We start from the raw sequence: 17,390 nt of genomic DNA, 5'->3' as shown, positions 1-17,390 counted from the left end.
CCAGTCTGGGCGACCGAGTGAGACTCCAACTCAAAAAACAAAACAAAACAAAACAAAAAACAAGAATATGATGCAGCTATTACAAGGAATGAGCTAGAATTATATGTAACACCCCAAAAAGATGTCCCCCGTAGAGTCAAGTAAAAACCAGCAAGTTACGGAGTGATATTCATATGATCCAATTTTTGTAAGAATAAACAAAATCCCTATGCATGTACTGTATGGTTATGTCATCATGGTCTAGAAGGACTGTCAGTAACCACCATCACCCAGATGGAGAGGGAGAGGACCACCCTGGCTTCCTCACCTACACTTATATATTGTTGCAAATTGTTACTGTAAACATAGAAGTTTTTAAGAAGTCTAAAAACCCTTCAACGTTTTTTTAATTACTGTATCAATCGTTTCCACCAAGAATGCTGTTGACTACCCTGAGGGGTAATCAACGTTAATTTAAAAAAAAATTGAGGGTATACGAAAAGATGGACAAGTGCAGTGAGAACTACAAAGACCAGACATTCACTCCAAATACGGCGCAATAAACACTATCCGTAGGTACCGAGGCCGCCATCTGACAGGCGGAGGTTACGCCGCCGCCGGGGATCCCTGACCTTCCACTCCCTGCTCCACCCTGATAACACCCAGCAGTTCGTCGAAGGCTGGCGTGATGTCAGAAACCCGAGGTGGTTTAAGCGATGCAGATGGGAGTCGTGGGGCTTGGAGCCGCGAACCAAGGTCGAACGCCCGCCCCCGCCCAGCCCAGCGACTCCAGGCGCAAAGGCCGACTCGACTGGCCGCCAAGTCCCCAGACGCTAGCCTCCCCAGGGGTCGCCGGCGCGGACAGACTGTCATCAGCGGTCCCGGCCCCGATCCCCGTCCCACGGTGCGCGGCGCCCACCTTCCGCGTGCAGTGCTCACACTTCATCTGGAGTGAAGCGGGCGCGAGGCCAGGAGCCTCGGCCTGAGGGAAGAACCGGGAAACACGAACACCGCCGCTCGCGGCCCGCGGCCCTTTGTTGTCCTCCCCGGCGCGGCCCCACCCCCAACGGCGGCACCCGGCCAATGAGAACGTCGGAACAAGGCAAGCCACACCTCTGAGCCAATAGAAGTGCGAAGAGAGTGGTGGACTTCCCCCCGCTCCCACGACTCTGTCTACGCCAATGAGAGCACAGGAAAGGGGCGGGTCTCGTTCCGGAGCCAATCGGAGCGCGCAGGGCGGAGCACGTCCTCACTCTCTCGGTCCGTGGTTCTTGGGAGCCCTGGGACGGTCATTGCTCCGTGTCGCGTTCGTCGAGCTGCTGCGGCTAAGCGACATTCAAGAGGGAGCGGAGAAAATGCAGACCATCCCGAGGTGCCTGAGCAGGGGCTGTCCTGGGCGCTTGGTCCGGCTGTCACGGAGCCAGACTGACCCCGGGCTCCCGGAGGCCGCGACCAGGCTCGGTCACTCGTCTCCCCCGTGGCTCTTCGCGGGCGGAGCCAGCGCTGCCCTGACGAGGAGGGGCGTAGGCGAAGCCCTTGTCTGCCGCCATTGCCGCCTAGCGGTGCATCACGTAGGCTGGGTGGTGGGGGGGGGGGGTGGAGGGGAAAAGGTGGCGGCGCGCATGCGCGCATGTCCGGGCAGGACACGTGGACAGAGCCCGGAAGCACGAGGACAGGTATTTGTCATTTGCGCGTGTTCACTGTAGATAATTTTACTAAGGGGGAACTCCCCAGAAACGGGAACGTGTTTATAAAAAATTGCATGTTTATTCTTATACGTGTAAACTTTGGTCACCTCCAGAGTACTCTCTGATGCAATACACCTAACCCAGACGCTTTTTCCGCTGCTCAAAACGGGTTTTGAACTCATCAATTTTTATGCCATTATTTTTGTTTGTTTCACCACTTACATATTGGCAGAACGTTTCCTTTTGAGGACTTTTCATCTGGGGAAACAAAGTCACTCGGAGTGAGATCGGGTGAATAGGGAGGGTGGGGCACAGGGGTCATGCCTTTTCGGTCAAAAAAACAGCTGAACACTAAGGGTAGTGTGGGCAGGTGCGCTGGTAAATCATACATCACGAAATGGGCAAACACATTGAAAGAATCTCCAAAAAAATTTCACTAAAGCCTAATGCAGCCCCTCAACAATGCCAGCTGGTTTCACTGATGGAGATGGGTTCCTAGAACACTTAGTCAGGAAAGCCTGTACTACAAGGGGCCTGCCTCCAAAAAAAATTCCATTTTTTTAAATTCCCCCCTAGTACATCGATTTCAGGCCCTTACATTTTACAAAGCAGAGAATTATTGTTACTTCAAGAAAATAATTTCAGCTAAGCAAAACATTGATACCATGTGCAGGGTTATAACGGAAATGTTGAACTCTATTAATTATTAGCATTTTATAAAATCACTCAGAAATGAGAAGCAAGTATAGAACATGCCTGGTCAGTGTTACATAAGAAAAACAACTTGAAGGGGTCTTTAACAGACAGCAACCATTCTCAGGACACCCTATGATACACTTTTTCTTCCTTTCCTCAAAGCAGAAGTAAACATTCTTCTCACCTCTGGAGTTTACAGAGGCCAAAGAAATATTTAAGGCTGTTCCAGTCCTGGAAATCTCACTAGGATGTTTTAATTTTCTTCTTTTTTTTTTTTTTTCCTTAGAGACAGGGTGTCATTCTGTCACTTAGGCTCAAGTGGAGGTGACAGGAGTGGTGGAGCTTGGAGCATGATCCAAGCCTTGACCTGGGCTCAAGTGATCCTCCTGCCTCAGGCTTCCAAGTAGCTGGGACTACAGGCACATGACACTGTGCCCAGCCTGGATAACTTTTTATATTTTAAAATTTTTGGTAGAGACAGGGTCTCACTAAATTGCTGAGATTGGTCTCAAATTTCTGGCCTCAAAGGATCCTCCCATCTGGGTCTCCCAAAGTGGTGGGATTATAAAGGCTAGCCACTGCACCCTGCTGGATCTTTTTTTCCTATTAAAAAAAATTTTTCTTATTTTTAGAGGTTTCAGTTCATACAGCTTTTTACAAATGTACCAATAAAAATTAGGAGGTCTTAACCCTCTTGGTTACTCAAATTCATGTCAGCAACTCTCAGCAAGAATAAAAGGATAATTTTTGGTTATTTGCATATGCTTTTATTAATGTTTTAAAAACACAAGTGCAATACAGTTAAAAGAACAAATAACAATCACTTATTTTTATCAAATAGTGTCCAGATTTCCCCGATTGTCTCACAATTTCTTTATAGTTTGTTTAAATCAGGATCTAAAAAAGGTCTAATATGTTTATTAGTCAATAATACAATTGGTTTATATGTTTCTCATCTGTTTCTTAAAAAAAAAAAAGCAGGGCACAGTGGTTTATGCCTGCATAATCCCAGCACTTTGGGAGGCCAAGGCAGGAGGATTACTTGAGTTCAGCCTGGGCAACATAGTGAGACCTTGTCTCTACAAAAAATCAAAACATTAGCTGGGCATGGTGACACACTTGGTAGTCCCAGCTACTTGGGAGGTAGAAGGATTGCCTGCCCAGGAGTTTGAGGCTGTGGTGAGCTGTGTTCCTGCTACTGCATGCCAGCCTGGGTGACAGTGAGACACTGACTCAAAACAAACAAACACAAAATTTTGATTTTGACAAAACTTGACAAACCTCTTACTTAGAAGTTAAAAAGAGAGTTTTCCTGGTCCTAGGATTTTTCACTTTTTTTTTTTAAAACCTGTAGGTTCTATCCATATCCCTCTTTCTTCCTTGTATATCATCATTCAAAAATCAGGTCATTTGCCTATAGGGTTTCCCACAATTGCCGACCATATCCCTATTGAATTCTTTAGTATATTCTTGTTCTCTGAAATTCCGATAAATGGGTAGTTAGATCATTTTAGAGGCTTGCTCACATACAGGTTAAATTTTTTCTGGCAAGTATGCTTCACAGATGGTATTGTGCCATCCAATATCTAACTGTCCTTTTTGTGATGTTAATTACCAGTCATTGATAAAATTGCCTAGGTTCACTAATTCATTAGGGTGATGGCTAATTTTACCAGTTCTCTTCATTTATTAGTGGGAATACTGATATAATGAGACATTTCCCCTCATGCACTGTTTGGTTGCACTTGTACATTTTATAAAGAAAAGCAGGATAAATGCTTTACTAACCAGTCAAAAACTCAAATTTGTCAGCATCCTCCAAAATGAACAGAGTTAAAAAATACATTATGAAATAAGGATTTAAACACCTGATGATTTTCAATTCATTGGATTTTTTTGGGGGGGGGTGGTGGTAGGAATCTCACTCTGTCGCCCAGGCCGGAATGCAGTGGCATGCTCACAGCCACCACAACCTCGACCTGCCGGGCTTAGGCAATCCTTCTGCCTCAGCCTTCCAAGTAGCTGGAACCAAAGGAATACACTATCACATCTGGCTAATTTTTTGATTTAATGTAGAGACGAGGTCTCGCCAAGTTGCCCAGGCTGGTCTCGTACCCCTGGATCCAGACAATCCTCTTGCTTCCCCCTCCCAAAGTACTGCTATTACAGGTGTGAGCCACCGTGTCTGGCAGAATTATTATTCTTAGCTGAAATCTTTTGTTTTTTAGCAGAGAGACTTGCTCCAGTTAGGCTTTTAAGTTCTTCTGACAAAATGCTAATAGTCTTTATAGCTTCTTTGCTTTCTGATACATTTCCCTGATATATGTCCAGAACTAAATCAGACTTTTCTTCAAGGAACCTGGTTCCTTTAGTGGAATTCTTTTTTTTTTTTTTTTCTTTTAGAGCTGGGTTGTCGCTCAGTGGTGCAATTGTAGCTCACTGCAGCCTCGAAATCCTGGGCTCAAGATAGCCTCCTGCCTTGGCCTCTCAAGTAGCTGGGACTACACGTGTGCACCAGCTAATTTATTAATTTTTTTTGTAGAGATGGGGTCCCTCTGTGTTGCCTAGGCTGGTCTCCTGGTCCCGTGATCCTCCCACCTTGGCTTCCCAATGTGCTGGGATTACAGGTGTGAACCACTCCGCCCAGCCTAATTTAAAAATAAAATTTGGGGGGGGTAGAGGCGGGAGTCTCGCTATGTTGCCCAGACTGGGAGAGTTCTTAGTGCACTGTCTGGTTAAAAGCAAATGCAGCTCGGGGAGAGGACCTCGCAGGGCCCTCCTCCAGCGAGCAGGTGGTGAGTGTCCAAGTAGAAAACGGGGAGAGGCCACGGAAAAGGATCAAAGGATTTCCTGGAGAAACTCTCCTGCTAGGACCCTCCTTTCTAGACTGGAGCGACTTTCTTAGTAACAGAAAAATGGCCGTCAATAGGATTGACAAAAGTGTGACGTTTAGTTTTCCCAGCTACAATGACATTTTTGGAGACATTCAAGCCTTTTTTTTTTTTTTTTTAACCATGAAGTTACTAGACATCTTTTTGTTAGATTAATTTTAGGTACTCCGCATTTTCAGTGTTATTTTTCGCAGCTTGTTTTTTTTTTTTTTTTTGAGTTGGAGTCTCACTCTGTCGCCCAGACTGGAGTGCAGTGGCCGCTCCCGGCCACCGCAGCCTCGACCTGCTGGGCTCTGGCGATCCTTCCGCCTCAGCCTTCCAAGTAGCCGGAATTACAGGCATGCGCTACCACGCCCGACTGATTTTTTGATTTATTGTAGAGATGAGGTCTCGCTGCCCAGGCGGGTCTCGAACCCGCGGGCTCAGGCAATCCACTCACCTCAGCCTCCCAAAAGCGCGGGATTACAGGCTGAGCCACCGAGCCCGGCTTTTCGCAGCTTTTTAAAGGTATAACCTACATACCTTTACATGCAATTTAAGGTTTCAGTCCGCCCAACAGACGTCACGAGAACACGGAGAGGCGGCGTGTTCTAGCCGCGGCTCACAATCTGCTCTGCTGGGGTTACGCACCATCTCCCTTCGCGCATGAATGAATTAGATCCGGTGTTTGGGCTGGCCCCGCCCCTGACACAGGAAGTCCGCGCGAACGCGCCCAATCCCGGAAGTACGCGCGGGCCCTCACCAGTTGGTTAGCGTCCCTTGGCAGTGGCCCGGAGAGGTCTCTTGGTAGGCGGGCGGGCTCCCGCTCTTCCATCTAGCTCCGTGTCGCGCGTCCCCTCGCCCTCGGACCCGCTTGGGGCTAAGGCCAGGTCCTAGACCTGCCTGCTGGCCGTGCGTGTTCCGCAGTGTCCCGCGCGTAACCACGCGCGTGTGCAGTTGCCGTGCTCCGAGTCGGCGGCAAGGCGAGGGCCCCTTGTTGTCAGGTCTGTTCCGGGCGCGGTGCGGCCTGCAGGGGCTGAGCCGCGGGTGTCTGGGGCCATCACGGGCGGGGGATGCTCCCTCGACCCGGACAAAGAGCCGAGCGCGTGTGTTGCACGCATGTACACGTTTATGTGCGGCGTTTATGTGCCAGGGGCGGGCTGTTTGTGAATCTGTGCTAGCAAATGAGGCGGGGAGGAGGCGAGTCATGGACTAACATGTAGGATTCATTTGTGTGATTTGAATCCGCTATTTATTGTCGTAACTTTGACTTGACTTTACAGGGAAATACCTGAGAAACTACCCAGAATTGGGTCCCAGGAGCCAGTATTTTGCCTGTATAAACAGTCAACAGGACTGTTGTAGCCCTGGCAGAATTCTCCTTTTGTGGAAGATTAGCCCCTTTGGAGACTGGTTTTGGCAACGTGTTTGAACTCTCCCTGTGTAGTCTGAAGTTTCAGCAAGTGGAGGAGATCAAAGCGAAAGCTTTTTCTGTCCATGCCAGTACAGACTGAAGCTGTGATGAGACTTTCACTTCCCCCTCTTGGTGGAGGCCAGCATAGGGGAAAGAGAGGGGTTCTGGTAGGGTGCTGGAAACTTGAAGGCTGCTGGCCTAGCTGCTTCTTGTTAGGAAGGTTTCCTACCTTAAGGTTTCCAGGTAGGACAGGAGCAGGTGATGATCAGGTTGACACTTTGCACGTCTGCATGGAGGAAGAAGCCCCAGTGCAGTCAGTGCAATTATGAGCAGAAGGCCTCCCTTAGAGGAAGCAGAGTCCCTGGAGGATAAAGTGACATGCCCAACCACAGGCAGGCTGAGGGTGTCTGGGCCTGCAGGTGCCTCTGTTGGGGAGCCTGCTCCTGGCCTCCTGTCTGGGCCTGATAAGGTGGGCACTTACATATGGGTAGTGGACCACAGGCTCCAGCTGTCTGTGTCTGTTCCTCCCCAGACCTCATCTGTTGAGAGAGGTACCAGCACATTCCAGGGATGTACATGCAGGTGGAGACACGCACCAGCTCCCGCCTCCATCTGAAGAGGGCTCCGGGCATCCGGTCCTGGTCCCTGCTAGTTGGTAAGGCTTTCCATGTTTCTTCCCCAAACGGGAAACCTAACTTTAAAAAGGATGGAAATGAAGTTTTTTCCTTTTTGTTCTAGTACCTTGAAATATAGCAACTATTTTGTTTTATTGTATCCTTTTAGATTTTCTTCACACATGGTTTTACAGATAATGAATATCTATTTTGTATTTTTTTTTTTAAGTCTGGGTTTCACTCTGTCGCCCAGGCTTGAGGGCGGTGGCACAATCACAGCTCACTGCGGCCTCAAACTCCTGTGCTCAAGTGATCCTCCCACCTTAGCCTCCCGAGTGGCTGGGACTACAGTCATGTGCCGCCACCTGGCTAATTTTTTTAAAAATTTTTTATAGAGATGAAGTCTTGCTATGTTGCCAGGCTGGTCTCAAACTCCTGGGATCAAGCAGTCCTCCTGTCTTGGCCTCCCAAAGTGTTGGGATTACAGACGTAAGACACCATGCCTGGCCTGTTTTGTCTTTTTTTTTTTTTTTTTTTTTTTTTTTTTTTGGTAACACTAACATCTTTCTGTATTATGCATGGTTTTCTGAGGTCATTATGTTTTCCTTTGTACTTGCTTTGATCTATGTGGTGGGCAATCATGGGTTCCCATTTTTCTCTTTCTTGGCCCTCAGTCCCTTTCACGAGTCTGCTTAGCCTCCTGGCCTCTGTCCCCCATCCCTGCCTACTTGAAGGGTCCTGTACCCTTGGGTACAGCTGCACTTGTGTTGGCTGTGCTGGACCTGCCTTTAGCAGCTGCATTTCTGTGGTCTGTCTGCATGTTCTGCATTAAGCACTGTGTTGTCATTCTTTATGCCCAGTCTTGTCTTTATTCCTTACCACGTGCTATTGGGGTAACACCCACATCAGCCCTGAAGCTCACATGGCAGATGTGTCCAGTAAATAGGGAGTACTGTGTTTTTTGTTTTTGTTTATTTGTTTAGAAAGAGAGTCACTATGTTGCCTAGGTTGGTCTCAAACTCCTGGCCTCAAGCTATCCTCTCACCTGACCCTCCCAAAGTGCTGGGATTACAAGTGTGAGCCACCGTGCCTGGCTTTGCTGTTTTAAAATGAACTTCTTGGCTATTTTCCTTGCTCTGAAGCTGGAGGTCTCTGCCCCTCAGTTCCCCCAGGCCACAGCCATTCCTGCAGGGGATCTCACTGCACTGTGAGGAGGTGGGATCCTCTTAGGCTCCATAGGAAGGTGCATACTTTCTCTCCATAGGAATCTTGTCAATTGGCCTGGCTGCTGCTTACTACAGTGGAGGTAAGACACCCCGACAACCCCCCAATAACTTTCTCAGCTGTTTAGAAAATAGAAGATTGTCAGCACCTCTGCCCTCGACTGAGCACTGTGGTGGATGTCATGTCCCTCTCTGTGCATCAGCGTGTTCTCCATTATGCTCAACCCACACGGCTTGCTTCTCACTTCTTATGTTGCAAGTATTTTCTCAAGTCATAAACTGTTCCTCGAGAGATGTTCTTTAGTATTTGTCTAAGATCCTGCTACAGGGACCAGCCACTCCTCCTAATATCATACTTACTGCAGAAGGGCAGGGGTAGCACAAGCCCCTGCCTGCCTCACTCAGGTGGATTCCTAGAGCAGGGCAGGGCATGTTGTCTGTGGGTCCTGAGTGACCAGGGCAGGACCAGCAGCATAGGGGTCCCTTCTAGGCATGGCAGTCAGCTGGACCCCAGTGCCACTCCTGGCCTCTGACCAGTGTCTGGGGGAGGCAGTATGGGCCTTCTGTGGACCGTTGCCTGGCACTCACAGGCTGCACCCTGTTTGTCTCCAGATAGCCTAGGCTGGAAGCTCTTCTACATCGCAGGCTGCCTGTTTGTGGCTGTGCAGAACTTGGAGGACTGGGAGGTAAGGCTGGTGAGGGGGAAGGCGAGGGGGGGGCGCAGGGGGAGGTGGGTTCAGGGCTGTGGCTGCTTGGCTCCTGGAGTTCTGCAGTGGGAATCAAGGCAGGAAGAAAGGCTCTTGGCAGGGTAGGAGAATACCATCTGAAGTCCTAGCTCCATGGTATCAATTTAGTGGGACTCAGCCTAAACACTGTGACCATTCTTGGGCCAAGAAGTCTCCTGAAGGTGTTTTCTCTCCTCTCAGAAGCTCCTCATGACTGTTTTTCACCTAAATTCTTCATTCTTGGGGTTGCTGTAGTTTGAAAGGGGCTTTCTCTGTGGACAGCTCTCTCCTCCCCCAACCCCTGCCGCCATGAGTCCTTTAAGCCTCCTGGCCCAGTGCTGCTCTCTGTCCTCTGCTGTCTTGTTTGCTGGATTCGGCCATATCCTGTACTTCTGCTTTGCCTACAACAAGCACTTGCCGCACCCGCCCGTTCTCCACTCCCTGATGCCCAGCAGGGGTTCGAGGGGGTGGGACTGTGGACATCCCCTCTGGCACAGCAGCATGTGGGTCTCTAACTGGGAGGGCCCCCTTCTAGATTGTCCTGGTGAGGGTGGGACACCTCCCCGCTGTCCATTCATTCTCCCATTCCTGGAGGCTTATGGTGGTCAGTGTGTGTTGGTTTCTAGGAGGCTGTCTTCAACAAGAGCACTGGGAAGGTCGTGTTGACAACCTTCAGCCTCTACAAGAAGCTGCTGACTCTTTTTCGAGCAGGCCATGACCAAGGTGAGATGTGGGGAGTTTGGGGACATGGGGCATAGGCAGGGCACTGAGGGTGCTTGGAAACATCTTGGGTCCAAGTTTGCCTACTTGGTACCAGGGCTGTGTCCTGTCCCACGAATGTGGGGTCATCCCGGCAGGCACCTGAGTCCTGGAGCCTCCTGGGTTCTGTGGTTTAGCTCATCAGGGGAGGATGGGAGAGAGGAGGTCTGACTCACTGGGCTCTGCCATGCCTCTGTTAGATGGTATTCTCCTACCCTGCCCTGCCCCAGCTGGTCTTCTGGTGGGGTTTAGCAGCTGGGACAGGTCGTGGGGCCAGGTGGGCAGGTGGTATGTGGTTCCCTAATTTCTCCCAAACCTTGGCCCTGCTCCATTTACTGGTGGTTTTGCTGGGCCTGCTAAGGGGTTGGGGTGGTCAGGGAACCCCCACCCTCAAGCCTTTCTTGCACCTGGAACAGGCCCAGCTGTGGTCACACACGTTTCCCATAGATGCTGCCACTCCCACCCACTGGCTGCCATTGGGTGTGTAGTGGTTGTGTGTGCAGCTGTTGTGTTTGCAGCTGTTGTGTGTGTAGCGGCTGTGTGTGCGGCTGTTGTGTGGATGCAAAGGGGCCCCTGGGTGGTGTTTCTCATGAAGTATCAAGCCCTGTGGGCCTGCCATGCACAGCTCCTGAGGGTGGATGAAATGCAGTGGTGCAGAGTTGCTTAACGGTCTTGGATTTGGTGTCATATTTTTGTGCTCTTTATAGGCAGCTTGCTCGGAGATGTGCGGGTGCATTCCAGGGGTGTACACGCAGGGGAGCCACACACCAGCCTCTCCTCTACCTGAAGAGAGCCCTGGGCATCAGTCTCAGTTCCCCGCAGAGACCTGGCCATGGTGTTGGCCCTAAGTCCCTTGTGATTTAGAGAGGATCTGTGGACCTGGCCCTGGGAAGCCTGGCAGGGTTTTTGATGGCTATGCCAGCAGGATGGGGCCACCCTGGCACCTGAAGAGGTGGCATCCCTGAGTCACCACAGGGGGCCAGGAAAAGCATTTTTTTGGCTTTGGGTAAAACTGGGGGAAAGTGAAGCACAACGATGGACAGCCTCGTGCTTGGTGGGTCCCTGATGTTTTAGATGCTCCCAAGACAACCAGCAAGCTGTGTGTGGTGACCTGCCAGTCTGGACACTGAGCACCTTCCCCCACAACCCAGACAACCCTGCGCTGTGGTCAGGGCTGCAGCAGTCCTGGGCCCCAGCTTCAGATGTGAACAGCAAGTGGCCCTGTCACCAGTGCACGTGTGACTGGTGTTGTTGGCAGAAGTGGTAGCCCAAACCAGTCACCTAGCAGCTCAGGTTGTAGGGGGGAGAGGGGATGGCTCAGTTACTGCCCTGTGTCCCTTAGTGGTGGTCCTGCTGAATGACATCCGCGATGTGAATGTGGAGGAAGAGAAGGTCCGCTACTTTGGGAAGGGCTACACAGTGGTGCTCCGGTTTGCGACAGGCTTCTCCCACCCCCTCACCCAGAGTGCTATCATGGGCCACCGCAGGTAAGACTCTGGGACTCTGATCTGGGCAGAACTGCCTGCTTGCATGGCCCTTGGCCCTGTCAGGTGGCCTTTGTTGCTGACTGCCCAATGTTGTGGGGCAACCAGTAGAGTAGACAAGTTTGAAGATGGGATGCAGAAGGGTCCATGGGAAGGGCTTGCAGGCTCAAGGGTGGCCCACCACAGCCACCCACAGGGGAAGCATCAGGTGTGTCTGCTGGGGACAGAATCTGGGTGAGGTCGGGTAAGGGTAGGATGAGGATGGGAAGTGCTAGGGCCCATTTGGGAGCCCTGGGGGCTGCTAGAGGTGGGTATGAAACTGGTGTGGGGTCCTGAGGCTGCCAAGGGGCTGGTGGTGCCCTGTGCTGTGGTGACCTACCCTTTCTCCTGTCCCCCGGCTGCCCAGTGATGTGGAAGCTGTGGCCAAGCTCATCACCAGTTTCCTGGAGCTGCACCGCCTGGAGAGTCCTGCAGAGCTGTCCCAGAGCAGTGACAGTGAGGCCGGTGACTCTGGGAGCCAGAGCTGACCACCTGGGTGTGGCTGCAGATGAGCACTGCCTAGAGAGCCCCTTGGCCTTGGCTTCTGACAGCACCTCCATTTGAATCTGCCTCCTGCTCGCTCACGCCGCTGCTTCTACCCACTGTGCAAAACCATGAAGTGGACCTTCTTCAAGGACCAGGAAGGGCTGGGCAGCGAGTCTGTTGGGGCATGGCTGTCCTGTGAAGGAAGTGCATGGACTGTGGGCTTAGAAATCATTGTGTACCCTGGAATTGGACAGTAGCCCTGGTGAGGGTGCTGGATGCTATGGCCTGGTCTAGACAGACCCACCCACCACCTCTCAAGTGGAAAGGACACTGGGCTTTCTCTAATGTAGGACCTGGACCTGTCCTTCTTGCAGCCAGTTTTACTAGCCCCAGGATGATGCAGGGTTTCATTCAGCCCATAGGTCACAGTGAGACTTCCTCGTGCATGTGGAGACAGCCAGCATTGGGTCAGGACCCATAAGCACTGACGCTGATACGTTGTCGCCAATGTGGCATTCCCTCCCTGGGTAAAGTCTCCAGTGGTCAGGGGCTTCCTTAAGGGCAGTCCTGGATGCTGTGGTGAGAAGTGGACCCAGGACCCACCTGACTGCCCCTTACCCACACTAGGGACATTACTGCACAGACCAGGCTGTGTTCCCATGGACGAGTCCCTCCACTCTGTACCCTCAGCCTAGGCAGAAGCTACCAGCCCAGAAAAAAAGATCAATTCTTCTAGTATCGCACAGTGCCTAAAAACCAGGAGCTCCTCTGCAGAAACCGAGTTCAGCCTCTCTGGAACCTGGAGGGGACCAGACTCTTGGCTGTGCCCCCCATAGGAGCCAAGTGCCAGTTGTCCTGCCCACACCTGACCATGCCTGTGCTCTCAGACTCCTCTCGCGTGGACCCAGGTTCCTCCAAGGTATAGCATGTACTGAGGGTGCCCAACCTGGCCCCAGGCCTGAGCCATGGACTCCTGGTCCCTCCCAGCCCAAAGGCTGCACACCTAAAATGGCCAGGTGGAACCGGAACACCACCACATCATCCAGACACAGGACTCTGAGGCTGCTTCAGGGCCATCACCTGGACCCAGGCAGGGCTGTGATTGTGTCCCACATCAGGCTATACCTCCGCAAGAGCAGACGGAGGAGTGAGATCTTCCTCGGTCATCACTGCCGGCCAGTCCCTGGTTGGGGGTCATGGTCATTTAAACATGCCAAAGAGGATTTTAAACTATTACATCTGAAATGTTTATTACATCCAAAATGAAAAGTGTAAAATGCAGTAATCTGAGGTTTCTGATACATTCACTCATGGGGTACAAGAAGATACGTTAAGTGAGGGAGTGGGAGCCATATGACTGGGTCCCTGGACACCTGGTGCTGCCCTGGCCCTTCCTCCTGCACTGCCTAGGATTGGGCTTATTCCTGAATGTGGGACTGAACCCAGCTGTAAACCAGGGCAGTCAAAAAGTCTCTCAAATTTCCACTAGTGACTTCTAGCTTTCATTGTCCTTTTTATTTCAGAAGAATAAAGTTGTACAAGCAGATCATAACACAGGTCCTGGTGTGCTTTTTCCTTAGGGACTTGCAGGGAGTAAGCAGCAAGCAGACACAGCTGACCCACCTGGGCCAGGTGCCACTCAGGTGAACAGAACAGTGCCTCTAACCCTCGGCAAGAGCCCCAGCCTAGGCATGCGACCTCCCCTCAGGTGTCCTGACCAGCGCCCCAACTGGGGCCAGCAGGCAGGGACTGTGCAGCGGCCACCTCGCTGAGGTCCTGCAGCAGGGCCTGGAGCCGCTGCAAACTCGGGTGCACATTCTCCTCCAGCCACTCTTCCACAGTGTCTGGATAGAAGGCCATCTGCAGGGTGGTCTCCAGCTCTTGCACCAGGGTGCTCCACCGGGCCAGGAGGCTGGGGAAAAGGGTGCCCTGAGCCTCCTGGCAGACCCCGTGACTGCTCACGGTCTGTGCACTCTGCCACAGCCCCTGCTCTGTGCCTCAGTTTACCCATTCATAAAATGGGGCTCTTGGCCCCTTCCTCATTGCATTGTTGGAAGGAATTAAAGCACATTTGTCACTGCTGAACATCTGAGACTGGAGCGCATTTTACAATGAGCTGGCATGGTGTGTCTGGTGGCTTGTGACCCTGTCATATAGTTGGTAGCATCTTGTACTCAGTGGGGGACAGTCTGTCAGTCCCAGTTCACAGCCCTTGCCCTGGCATGAAGGTGATGGCCCACCCTTCTAGAGTAGAAAGACCTAGCTCCTCACTCTATTTAAGGGAGGTGCTAGCAAATGATGGCCTGTATTATTTAGTGAAGAAAGGAGTCAAATTCATCTAAAGTTCCATGGCTGCAACCGTAGTTGCCTTAGTTCACAGCCACCATTACAAGTGCCACCTTTGGCAGAGGACAGGCTGCCCGGAGGTTATGCTGCAGGGTGGGGGACAGGCTGTCCCAGGGCTGTGTCATGTGGTAGAGACCAGTATGCCCTGGAGGCTGTGCTGTGTGGAGACAGACTGCCCTAGGGGCTGTGCCATGTGGTAGGGGACAGTCTGCCCAGGGTTTTTGCTGTGTGGTGGGGGACAGGTGTGCTCTGGGGGCTGTGCTGTGTGATAAGGGACAGGTTACTCAGGGATTATGCAATATGTTGGGGGGCAGGTGTGTCCCGTGCCACGTGGTGAAGGACAGGCTGCCCTGCGGCTGTGCCTTGTGTTAGGGAACAGATGCCCCAGGGAGGGTTACCTGAGCGCCTCTGGCTGGATGTGCTGGATCATGACAGGGTGGATCAGCTTCCGCCTCCGGTGGTAAGGGCTGAACCAGCCACTCACATACCTGTGACAGATCCACAGACAAGTGTGCCTGCTGGCTAATGAGGCAACCTTGGGTGGTTTTACAATAATGGCTCTGGAAAAACGCTTGAGAACTGGATCAAAATTTCTAAAAGTCTTATTCCCCCCAGAAAGTCTTTGTTACAGGAGGAGGCCAGCCTCTTCTCTGTGCCAGTAGCATGGGGCTCTCATATCCGCTACTCACCTGCTCTCCAGGAGTGTGTCCACAGAGCTGCGCAGGTGGAGGCTGATTTGCATGACGAGGTCAAGGATGGCACTGCCAGGGAAGGAGCCGGTGCCCTCCCTGCAGAGAGCTGCTCTGAGAACCACTGTCCCCACAGGAAGGAGGCAGGGCTAGGGCAAGGGGGGCTTACCTCATAGGATCGGTTATTTCCAGGTTTGAAACCCCCAGAAAGTTCTCCACTCTCGATTTAACATCTTCGGCAAACCCGCCTGAAATCAATCACAGGTGGAAGTGACTGGAGGGGCCCCTGCAGGAGAGGAAGAGGCAATGGGGACCTCTAGGCCCTGGGGACATGGGGAGCGGGCACAACAGTGTGGAGAATGCTGACCAGGCCCAGGCTGGCACCTACTGAGCCCAAGGAGACCTCAGGATGGATAAGCCTGCCACTTCTCGCCAAATATACAACATGTTTTCATTATTTTAAAAATTAGAAAATAGCAATAAGAGTGTGTGGCCTCTACTGCTAGACAGAGTCCAACCCATTGGTGTCCAGGGCCCATGCTTGCAATTGTGGTTTGCTTAATGATGGAATATTCTATAGTACCTGAAACAAACCAAGGAGGCCTGCTGGTACCAACATGAACTAACCTCCAAGTTAGTGTATACAAAATACTTGCTGCAAGAAGCTGACATAGGACAGCAGCAGGGAGGGCCCCCCTCCCCCACAGAGGGTGGCTAGAGGGGCGGAGCTTTGGGTGTGGGACATGCTCCCTCTTAGAGAAGCTGGGGCAAACATCACTATGCGAACACATCTCTTCAGTGTGGGGTAAATGAGTGTCTGTATCATTTCTGCACCTTCCTGTATATTCTAAACAGTTCCAAATTAACAATTTTAAAAAGTTTTTAAAAATTTAATCTTATTTTGCATCCTCTTACTTCTGGGCACAACATGGTCCTTGATAAGCCATGGTGCATGTCAGTCCCTGCTTTCCTCAGCATACCCTGATGTCTTTGTATGTCAATGCCATATACATCGCTCTAAGTTCTATATGGTCTCCTGTTCTACACGTGCATAATTTATCCAGTTTCCTCACCATGCCCGCCCTGCTGACTCTAAAGGGGCATGCTCTGTGCCTGTTTCCACCTGTGTGTCCCACTGCTCCCTCAGGTGATCTGGAAGTGGGACTGCTGGGCTCAGGGCCCTCTAGGGAGGCACCCAAGTCCCCACACTTGTCAGGCCAGTGAAACCTGTCTCACTCACATCCCCATCACTGTGTGTTTTCTCTGAAAGGTTAATGGTGTCTGAGGGGAGAGTCCCTCCTAACTCTCTGGCCTGTCTTACTTAGGCTTGAGGAACTGGACACAGGCCCAGCCTGGCCAATGGTGGAGCAAGTGGGAGGCTGAGCTGGGTGAGACCATTCTCCCCCTGTGAGGACAGCCACAGTCCAGGGCACTCAGCACTGGGCTCCTGCAGTTTGGTCTTTCTGGAAGGAGTCAGGGGCTGGGAGGCTGGACAGGACATACCATGTAGAAGTGACTGCAGACAGGCCGCCAGGGATGGGATTCCCACGGGGAGCAGCTCACACAGCACACTGAAGTGGTCGTACCTAAGCTCACGAGAGAGTGGGCTCAGATCCATGGCGGCCCTCTGGCCTGACAGAGCTGCCCTGACTCAGGACATCCCTGCTCCTGTTCTGGGGTTCTAGCTACACCAGTCCCAGGGCAGCCTGGTCCCTTCCACCCATCAACCCAGGGTTCCCAAGTGGATTCTATGTGGTGGGGGTTTCATATCAGGTCTAGAAATGGTATCAAATGGAATGGGTCAGGATTCTTTGCTGTGCTGCTCTCCAGAGTTGTGGGGCCCATGTGTGGGGGCTGCCTTTGGGAGATACTGCCTAGGCCCTAGGCAGCTCAGCCTGGCCCTCACTGTGCACTCTGAGTGGACAACCTGTCACCGTCCCCTCCCCCCAACACCCTGAGTTCTCTGAAGAAAGGGCTCCTTTTGCCTCCAGGGATTGCCTGATGACCCTCTAGCGTCTCTGAACCCCTGCTGTCCTACCTTCTCCCTTAGCTTCCTCACATCTGGCCGGCTAGGGTGGTTGCTTTTTCCCATGGCCTCATGAGGAAGATGAGAGGTTGGACCTCAAGGGCAACAGCTCAGGGCAATGTCTGTCCAGTGAAGTCTGAGGGGGGCTCGGCCTGGCCCCAGGGTGGGGATATAGGCTCCCCACTGCTTGGCAGTGCACCTCACCTGCCCATGTCTCAATTTCCTTAGCTGTAAGTGAAGTGGAAACATACACTGCCCCAGGATGAGCACAGGCAAAGGCTCAGGATGCCTGAGATCACTCCCGGGAGGCCCTCCTGAGAGTGGAGGAGCTCAACTCTGCCTGGACAGTCCT

At 51.8% G+C, this 17,390-nt stretch overlaps 3 protein-coding genes across 5 annotated transcripts in view; 1 reads left to right on the top strand and 2 right to left on the bottom strand.

Moving 5' to 3' along the window:
- Positions 1-1,100, bottom strand: part of NARF (nuclear prelamin A recognition factor) — a 26,956-nt gene extending 25,856 nt beyond the window's left edge. Inside the window, exon 1 of one of the 2 annotated variants that reach the window (XM_008052120.2) lies at positions 899-1,100. In XM_008052120.2, the coding sequence (XP_008050311.1) occupies positions 899-925 (27 nt within the window). In that variant the 5' untranslated portion in view covers positions 926-1,100. The remainder of the gene's footprint in view (positions 1-898) is intronic. The other variant, XM_021709576.1, reaches the window with a different exon arrangement.
- A 4,866-nt stretch (positions 1,101-5,966) lies between these two features.
- CUNH17orf62 (chromosome unknown C17orf62 homolog) lies at positions 5,967-13,529 on the top strand. Of its 2 annotated transcripts, none has more exons than XM_021709578.1 (7): positions 5,967-6,032; positions 7,156-7,302; positions 8,526-8,567; positions 9,097-9,170; positions 9,836-9,932; positions 11,311-11,455; positions 11,859-13,529. In XM_021709578.1, exons 2-7 carry the CDS (start codon positions 7,218-7,220, stop codon positions 11,977-11,979), a joined length of 564 nt encoding a protein of 187 aa, XP_021565253.1. In that variant the 5' UTR covers positions 5,967-6,032; positions 7,156-7,217; the 3' UTR covers positions 11,980-13,529. The 2 variants fall into 2 exon arrangements, with proteins under 2 accessions (XP_021565253.1, XP_008050308.1); XM_008052117.2 differs by having other exon boundaries at positions 5,975-6,237; positions 7,180-7,302.
- The window catches only part of HEXDC (hexosaminidase D), a 22,246-nt gene continuing 18,322 nt past the window's right edge, over positions 13,467-17,390 (bottom strand). The window contains exons 9-13 of the mRNA XM_008052118.1: positions 16,516-16,598; positions 15,182-15,260; positions 15,013-15,111; positions 14,722-14,811; positions 13,467-13,889 (exon numbers count right to left, since the gene is read on the bottom strand). Of these exons, the coding sequence (XP_008050309.1) occupies positions 13,682-13,889; positions 14,722-14,811; positions 15,013-15,111; positions 15,182-15,260; positions 16,516-16,598 (559 nt within the window). The 3' untranslated portion in view covers positions 13,467-13,681. The remainder of the gene's footprint in view (positions 13,890-14,721; positions 14,812-15,012; positions 15,112-15,181; positions 15,261-16,515; positions 16,599-17,390) is intronic.

Source organism: Carlito syrichta, unplaced genomic scaffold (assembly GCF_000164805.1).
Source record: "Carlito syrichta isolate Samal-C Ts95f unplaced genomic scaffold, Tarsius_syrichta-2.0.1 Scaffold257243, whole genome shotgun sequence".
In the NCBI taxonomy this organism is placed as follows: Eukaryota; Metazoa; Chordata; class Mammalia; order Primates; family Tarsiidae; genus Carlito; species Carlito syrichta.
Note: the sequence above shows the minus strand (reverse complement) of the source record. Positions and strands in the feature narration are given on the sequence as shown.

Excerpts from the sequence above, each read along its gene's own strand:
- CUNH17orf62 (XM_021709578.1), top strand. The coding sequence starts at position 7,218 with ATGTACATGCAGGTGGAGACACGCACCAGCTCCCGCCTCCATCTGAAG. Across the intron at positions 9,933-11,310 it reads TCGAGCAGGCCATGACCAAG|TGGTGGTCCTGCTGAATGAC; the intron begins GTGAGATGTGGG and ends TGTGTCCCTTAG. Across the intron at positions 11,456-11,858 it reads GCTATCATGGGCCACCGCAG|TGATGTGGAAGCTGTGGCCA; the intron begins GTAAGACTCTGG and ends CCGGCTGCCCAG.